At 37.4% G+C, this 9,125-nt stretch overlaps 1 protein-coding gene across 1 annotated transcript; it reads right to left on the bottom strand.

The window, feature by feature from the left end:
• Positions 1-3,727: 3,727 nt before the first annotated feature.
• On the bottom strand, positions 3,728-6,840 carry LOC124172348. The gene is made up of 5 exons (XM_046551797.1): positions 6,379-6,840; positions 6,018-6,235; positions 5,617-5,776; positions 4,913-5,024; positions 3,728-3,895 (listed from the first exon to the last, which is right to left on the bottom strand). The coding sequence occupies exons 1-5, from the start codon at positions 6,638-6,640 to the stop codon at positions 3,877-3,879; spliced, it is 771 nt and encodes a 256-aa protein (XP_046407753.1). The 5' UTR covers positions 6,641-6,840; the 3' UTR covers positions 3,728-3,876.
• Positions 6,841-9,125: the final 2,285 nt, after the last annotated feature.

Here is a 9,125-nt window from a genome sequence, read left to right as displayed (position 1 = left end):
ATAAATATCGAAATACTTATTAAATGTCATTATAATCTCACTAAAAATCAGTTTAAAACTTATTTATATCGAAAAAGCGAATTCAGCATGAATAAAATTCAATTGAAACATTTATTTTGCATTTCTCAATAATGTTGCGTTTCCGCAACGTTGGCCGTAAATGGGTTAATAATAATACACAATTGATGAAGAGAATGCTGCACTGAGTGACTCGTCTGTTTTAATTGTTGATGTACCCACATTCCTTTCAATGATAACATCAGTAATGGGTTGTCGTTTGAATGCCTGCACCACAATCACCATGCTATTATTTGTTCAAATGACAATAACATTTCCTCTTGAAAACATTGCTAGCCATGGTTAAGGCTCAAAATGATCGATGCAAGGAATTTCTTTCTAAGGTGAATTTCCGTATATTTACTGGTAACTGTGTCGCGTTTATAGGTATGAATCAAATAACTTGCCTTCTTTGTATAATTACATTGTTTAGTTAATTGGTATTATAATAATAGGAATGAAAAGCCCCGGCTTTCTAAGTCCGCAAAGGCAATGCTATCATGTCGATATTTTGGAAGCGAAGTCATAAAACTTAAATCATACAACTTGTCCGTCTTACATTTTGGTGATACTCTTTCCAAAATGTAAGTCAACTTCTTCAACAAAAAGATTGAAGAGGAAGGAATTTATTTGGCATTTAGTATTGTGTTTTACAATTAACAATTCTAGAGCTCTGTTCACGTTACTAATTTTAGTAAGTACATTTAATATCTCATACGTTTTATCATACTCAAGTGTTATTTAGTATTTATAATTTTTTTTGAGTGAATTATGTAGATAAATTATTAATTCAACGCTGCATTAATAATTCTATTCACTTGTAGGGCAATTAGTCTATGCCCATGCAGTGTATGAAAGAGATTAGGTTGCTGTGGATTTTGCGTGATAAATGATGAGATTTCATGTTGACTCGATTTTAGTGAATTTGTGCCGTATGAATGAAATATTGAAATATAGACACGAAACGCCAAGGTAGCTCGGATCATCAGCTCCTGTAGACAATTATTTTGAAAAATTTTCCTGACAAAAAGCAAAATAATGGTTATACCCTAACAACACATGGACATCCGACGGATGTCCGTCGGATATCCAAGGCGGACGTTGCGGATGGCCCACGGATATCCGAAGGAAATCCGGCGATATCCGTCGGATATCCATACGTCCCAAAATCCGATATCCATAGGACGTCCGCTGCCGGATATTAATACAATTTTTTGCATATTGTTGCAAGAATATACGCCAAAAAGGATCCTGCACATGATAGACAACCTTATCAAGGTGGAAGGAGTCTTCATGTCCCAAATTCGACATTCTTGCAACAATATGCAAAAAATTGTATTAATATCCGGCAGCGGACGTCCTATGGATATCGGATTTTGGGACTTATGGATATCCGACGGATATCGCCGGATTTCCTTCGGATATCCGTGGCCCATCTGCATGTCCCAAAATCCGATATCCATAGGACGTCCCCTTCCGGATATTAATACCATTTTTTGCATATTGTTACAAGAATATACACCAAATAGATTCCTTCATTCGAATGATTAATGCTTTAACTAATGACTACTGATTAAATAAAAAGAAACAAAATTGCATTAAAAACTATTTAATCTTTCTTATTTTGTCATTTGTAAGGCCTTTTTACATGATTTGAGTTATTGCATTCAAGCAAACTGACTTTCAAAATTAATGTTACCTCTTAGGAATTGGATCAATTTAAATTTAGTGAATCCAAGAATTCGAATGGAACAGGTTATACCCTGAAAGTTCAGAAAAATGATTTCCAAGGAAGATCGTAACATATCTTATGCTTTGAGATTTCAATAGTTTGAAGAATCACATCAACAATGGCATTGTTTATAGGTAAAATCTATATACCCAAACTTCCAACCATGCCTACTAATAAACCTGAGATGATACAATTTCTGGGTTTGCCTTTCCGTATCAATGAATAAATTCAACCTTGTAAAGTGACCTTAATGAAAAATTGTAGCAAACAATAGTTAAGAATGATTACCACTTGGTTACAGTTGAATATTGACAAGAACCAGATAAAACAATCGTTTGATTCATCATATAAATTTCAGCTTATAAAATTAACAAAAATGGCACTTCTCTGTGAACAAATACAACATGCATGGCTTTAAAAGATAAAATTATTAAACATACATAAGTTATAACATGGAAACAAATCACATGCTTACATTGGCACAAAATAAACTGTCCATATTGTAACGGTTCAAACCGCGAGAGCCGCCCGCTCGCCTCCCGTTCGATATCTCCCCGTACATGTGATTGTTAACTCTCCACTCCCCCAAAATAGAAAATTGCCCCTACGGAGACTTACCGTATCCGGGCTTAAAATCAAGTTCCCCAATTGTTCGTGCCTGCACGCACACTCACTTACAACAGGATCTAAGGAAATCGTGGCAATAGCAAAACAAATAACTTCAATGACATCCCCTTTACAATTGATTTTTAATAGCTGAACTACCATAGGTTCCAAAATTTACACTGACACTAAAGCATTCCCAAAACACACACAATAAATCCCCGTTCCAAAATCCATCGGCGTCACCTCCAACATGAAATATTCACCTTCGGCTTCTCCTTCAAAATTACAATAGCACTTTCTCAATTATTATAAAAAATTGATGTTTCCAACAACAAAATATACCCACGCTCTTTAGCGAATAAGCAACGTAAAAAATAGTGAGATCAAACTTACGAAAAAAACTTTCCGTGCAAAGCAATTATAAATTGGGCGTTACTGTTCAAATGGCCACCCGTTTTGACCTCGGGCTCAATGATCCGCCAAGTGACACTAACATTCATAAATTATGCTCAATCTTCACCACGTGCCGCACTTAAGTCTTGCCGGGCCGTGACTAAAACCAGCCAACAGTAAATTCACTAGGGCCTTATTGTGGGGAGCACACTTGGGACTTTCAAAGGGGGGAACCATCTGGACACAAAAGGATCTATTCGGGCTTTGGTAATTTCCAAGCTTACTTCCTTTATCCGATGTTCTCGCCACCCCTGAAGAGCTGTCCGCGTATCGGCCTCCACCACGTGCCGTAGCTTGGCTGCTGCTGCTTGTCACCGCACGCCACTATGACTTATCTTTGTGTCACACCGTAGGAGAGAGAGAGAGCTATCCTTATCGTCTCTCTCTTTTATAAACTCTGCACTACCCACAATCACCTCTGGTGCACCACAACGCCCTCTTTTTTCCCCGGCCGAAAGGCGGGTTTTCAAACGTATTCCGGGAGAGAACCACTGCGTCGCCTCTCCCGGAAATCCACTCTCACACAATGTCACATACATAAAAAAAATATACTACAATGGAAAAAACAAAATAAACCCTTTGCATAAATTCAGGATAGAACTCCGTGAAAAAAATGCTAAAAATGTGAGTGTGCGCGCAGACGTAACCCCCCCCCCAGCCGCGATGTTTTAAACATGATGCGTCGGGCCGGCTCCGGTCCGTACCGCTACAATATAGATAAAACCAATGAATTCACTTCATCTCTGAACTCCAAAACACTTATGACTAAGTAAATACAGTGTGAAAACATGTGAGCAGAGCAATGCTTTGTAGATTATTTTCACGGAATGCACAATAGTCTAAAATGAGATTAACAACTAAATAATAAACACCTGAGTAAGAGGAATGACAAAGTATTTCTATTCCAACGTTAACTTTTTTAACACAATGGTAAAAATTCCACCTCCAATCACCATATTTAGCCATATCTATTTTCCCCTTAAAAAATTGAACAAAATTTGGTACAGCCCAGGGCTTCCTCTTGGGAACTAACTATTTTCCTGGTCACTGCAATACACAAAAAAAGGATATGTTATAAAAAGTGGTCTCAGAGCAAAGGACTGTCACGCAGTCACTTGTGAGGTAGAAACATCAAAAAAGAACTTAATAAAGGTCATTTTATTGCTATATATAGGAAACCTTTACAATGACTCATATGTGTATTTTGCATATTTATTGGTTGGTTCTGTAGCATTTGTATTTGCAACAAGCTTAATCTAATTAAAAAATTTTCATTAAGACAGGTGAGAGGCTGTTAAAATTATATAAATGAAAGAAAACAAAAAATAGATACAATAACTAAAAGAAATAGTTTTTCATAAATGAAGTCAGCAGTCTTATAATAATAATTATTTGCAAGAAACTTTTTGTTTCCTTCATAAAATGAACTTCGCATATATTGAATTTATTGCATTATTGAACACAGTTATTCTTAACGACTGGTCCCATACCTTGGATTTATACGCCAGAAGACTCCCGTTCCATGATACTTAATTGAGAAGTTGAGATATGATATGCTTTACTTCATAGATACAAGTTAATGCAACAGCTTAACCCTCTTAGTGCCACCATAATTATAATATGTCATCAGCACGCCTCAATGGCATCAGGCCACACTTTGAACAAACAAGGCCTTCTGGGTTTCAGCTTCCTGCCTTCCACAGTCTAATTATTAATTTAGGCAATTAATCATTTCTTTTTTGTAACCTTTTATCCCAAGTATTTAAATATATAATATTTGAATAATACTTCATACATGCTCTGGCAAAAATTGGTTATATCCAAACGGTAAGTTATTATGGCCGACCATTGTTTTGTTACCACGTAACATTGTCAAGCACCTTTTATCTTAATAAATAATGTGTATAATGTATTTAAATAATTTCGAATCATTAGAAAAAATGAGAAAATGATACTGATATCACACCATGCACACATCATGAGCCACATTGCTGGCTGCTGATTTAAAAAAGCCAAAGTTCATATGAAAAGATATGGTAGTTAGTAGATTAAGAAAAAACTTACCTTTTTTTCTTCCCATTACATCTCTCGGGGGCATGTCTTAGCCAGTTCTTTATGGCCAACTCTATTTCCTTCTCTGAGGCATCCTTGAAAAGTGGGTTCCTTTGTACAGCCCCTGAAATGTATTTATTTTAATGTGAGCAATCATCCTTAATTTTTGCGTGTACATCTTACACTTAGCACTTGTGGCTCTGCTACAGCTATGCATCGGTGGCTCCATGGTAACAATACTGAGATTAGGAACACTGTTTACAAGCAAAATTCTTGACCAAGGCCTTAGGATAGGAATGTCTCATAATTTATAAATACCAAATGTGGAAAATGGAGTCACAAAGAATGAAAATTAACATTTAAAATGCTTTCTGGCCTGATCAAGGGTAAGATTCATGCTCATAACATACCAAAACAAGGGTTCCATGGAAGTGGAAAAACAATGTTACCTCACCACCACTAAGGAAAAGTTACACTCATAAAACCAAACTCCACGTATTACTCATTATAATTTTGCAAATAAGTTTCAAATGATTGAGCTGGGTAGGATTGAGCATTGAGTAGCAAAACAGGTAGGACAGGCACACAATTGCTGGCTGCCAAACAATTTCCAGGGGTTTTCAGAGAAATACAAAGACTCTCTGAGTTCCTCATGACTAAAAAATTCCTCAAGAATTCTTGGTTTTCCAGATCACCGGATACCCTAATATACTTACTTAGTATCACATCTGCCATCAGCTTGCTGGACAAAGGTTTCTTTTTCTTAGCTCCAACCCAGCTAAATTGTGATGCCAAATTGTCGGACATTAACCTCGTCAACATTCTCTTGGTCACATCGGCGAGATTATTGCCCCCAATACGGCTCAAACAAATTACCTATGATATAAATGTACAACATGATAAAGAGTAATCCTTAATGAGTAAGACAACTACACTTCCATACAAACAAGCGTACAGCCTCATACAAACAAATTTCACAATTTTTTGGCCAGGTTAAGCCAAAATTTGATGCCATAAAATGGTATACGTTAAGTTCATACAAAACTATCAAGTCAAAATAGCATATCACAAGTATGAATATTAAATGAAACAAACTAGGATTTATAAGAAGGCTTACCATATTTCTCTTCACTGTCTCATCAGCAAGATCTTCCTCCAATTTTTCCAGGTGTTCAAGAGACTGCAGTGGCAGATTTGCAGGCATGGCTGCACTAACATCAACACTTCTTGATTGAGTACTGCAAACAGCATCAAGGATTGCTTGAATAGCATCACTGTTTCTGCTTGCAGTGGCTCGCAACACAGCCAATTCCCGCAATACCTGTCTCCTGAAATCTAGGGAAGAAAGAAATTGTAAATTTCACAAATTAAATGATTTCAGGCAATAATCTGTGGTAGGCTTAAATCATTAGAAGAATCCTACGAACGAGCAACAACTAAGCACCTAGTAACATTCAAAAAAGTAATACCCAACTAACCAATCTCACTTGCTGCCGATGCTGTAGGGCCCTTAGGAGGTGAGCAAGGCAGCAATTCCCTCTCTCTCTCCGAGTGAGGTGACATTTTAACAGGAGAGAGAGATGCCATCTGATTGGTTGGTCTATTCTTATGTCCTCTATCAATAGAGGAAATGGACGGAGGTTTTGGGAGGTTTTCTATTCTCCTGCAACTTATCTGAGTTTGCCAAGGATCATCCTCCGATGAATCCTCACTGCTCGACACACGTCGAGCTTTCTTCATCCTTTTTCCTCTTCCGATGTCCTCAATTTCGGTGTTAAGGTCAGAGGTATCCTCTGCCCTTCTTAAGTGAGCACGTGCTCCCTCATACGTGTCTGGAAAAAAGAATGCATGCTAAAATTGATGTTTTCAGGTGAAACTTTGTGAAAGTGATTTATTTTAAAGAATGCATGCATTATATGTGCCAGGGGTAGAGCATACCATGTTGTTACTCTTATTCACCAACTCTCTTAACAGTCAAGATGATGAAAAATTTTATATCACTACACATGCAATGAAAAACTAAATGTAGTAACAGCCTAAATTAGCCTAAGCAGCAAAAGGATATTGAAAAATGATTTAAGTCATAAGGTTATGTGAAGACCAGTGGAATAGAATGTATGAATTTATAACATTAAGAAACTAATAATCACATGGCGTTTTTAGATGCACATTGTTATGAGGTAATATGTATACAAAAAATGTCAAGTGAAAAAGAGAGAGCTAATATGTTTTACAAAATAATTTCAAAATATTCTTACAGTATGTGTCAAAATATATTTCTCTCGTCAGATTTTGCTACTTGGGTACCTGAAGGTAACGATAATTTTTCGTTAAAAAGTACCAATTAAGGTAAACATACCATATGACTGAATTATTCTAGCAGGATATTCAATCCATGAAAGGTCCGGTTCCAATCTGCTCTTTGTGGCCTCCATTAACTTTCCACGGCTCTTGTAAGGTGGCCATGAACATTTCCCACCATTCATCCAATTAAGTGGAACAACAGCAACATCATTCGTCGAGGAGAAGTGAACCACCGCAAATCTCTTTGATATCTTTCTAATTATAAAACATTTACAAGACATAAAAAAATAAGACAATTTAACAATTTCAATGGTGAAGTGCAACCAATACATAGTTAATTATTAGTATGCATGAGCGGAATCACAGCATAATTGCCTTTAAAAGGTAGCTTCACATACTTCATAACACAATCTGTTACAGGCCATTGTAGTAGCACAGACATTCTCGGGCCACAAAGAAACACTCCAATAAGCGAAGAGTCACATGGAGTGGCATAAAGATTATTGACATCTAAAAATTGCCTCCCCACAAATACCATACCCTTGGTGAGTTCATTGAAAGCAATGTTTTCCACTTTAATAATACTGCCATTTCTCAGGCCACAACAATTGTTAGCATCATGTAAACCAATGCAGTAAGAATTGAACATTGCCCTTTTATACTGAGGGTCCATACAATGTTCCACCAGGGGGCCACCCACATGCGCACTTTTGTAACTGACATCAGTAACATGGGCTAACTTCTCAACATTATCATTAGAAAGATTCTGCATTTCTCTCAAACGAGATGCAATTTGCTGTAAAGGTTTCTCAGCTCTCCGGACCATCCTTTTCAGTTTCTGCATGTAGTTTTCAAATTTAAATGCACTAAAGGCATCCAAGGGTCCATATTTTTTAACATCATCCGACAAATGCAATAACCCATGAACATTGTGGGACACGTTTTCAGGTCCATAGATAGCTGAGAAAGTTTTAACGAAATGGTGAAGCAGTGAGTTTGCATACTCATTATATATTTGGCAGTACTTTTCTGACTCCAAAATAGATACTGCACAGTGGAGAGCCATAAAGTGCTGGTATTTGTCAGCAGGAAGAACAGAGTGCAGCACCAAAGGACCGGTGTAGAGTAACAGTTGCCTAAATTCAGTAGCTTTCCACCGGTCTATTTCTTTCAAATCTCGGGGGTGACGAACAAACTCTTCTGGAATAGAAGTCTTCAATTCCATAAGATGACCTGATATGCTTTTCACCCCCCTACTTCCTAAACGAACTGGGACTTCAGCTCTTAGCCAGAGGTTCAACAATTTACGCACCACACCTAAGAAAATTAGGTGCATGTAATCTAAAGGAATTTGAGTTACCATTCCAAAGCTTGAAATCTCCTCGAGAGGAGAATTGCCAACATGATGCTCTTCCTGTTCTCGACTTTTGAACCCCTCATCTGTTCTTAAGGCATAATTCAAAGAAGGGTAACAGACTCTCCCACGAATGTACCTCCCTTCTTGTGAGCATTTACTGCAGGAAAAATAACCAGCATGTCCTTTTGTGCAGGTAATGAATGCCTTAGCAGGAGCATCACACGCTATTCCACTCAACTTAACAGTTACAACTCTATTATTAAAGTCGATGCCAGTGTCCAAGAGATTTTTCAAGTCATCCACAAAATCCCTTAAAAATTCATCAGCAGAACTTGGCTTTGCATTCCCACGGTAGAGGCCCACCACAAAAGGGCCAAAAAGCTTATCTTTGCTGAGCAATGAACAAAGTATGGGCCAAAACTGGCTTGCACTGCTCTTCGAAAGAGGGAGGCCATCAACGCACATGAATAATTTAATGGTATCAGGAATGTTGTCAGACGGGCAGTGACTTAAGGCAATTTTGATTACGCCTAACAATCCAAAATGACAATATTTGCCCGGTGC

This window comes from Ischnura elegans, assembly GCF_921293095.1.
Source record: "Ischnura elegans chromosome 13 unlocalized genomic scaffold, ioIscEleg1.1 SUPER_13_unloc_1, whole genome shotgun sequence".
NCBI lineage: Eukaryota > Metazoa > Arthropoda > Insecta > Odonata > Coenagrionidae > Ischnura > Ischnura elegans.
This window is presented reverse-complemented; position numbering and strand designations above follow the sequence as displayed.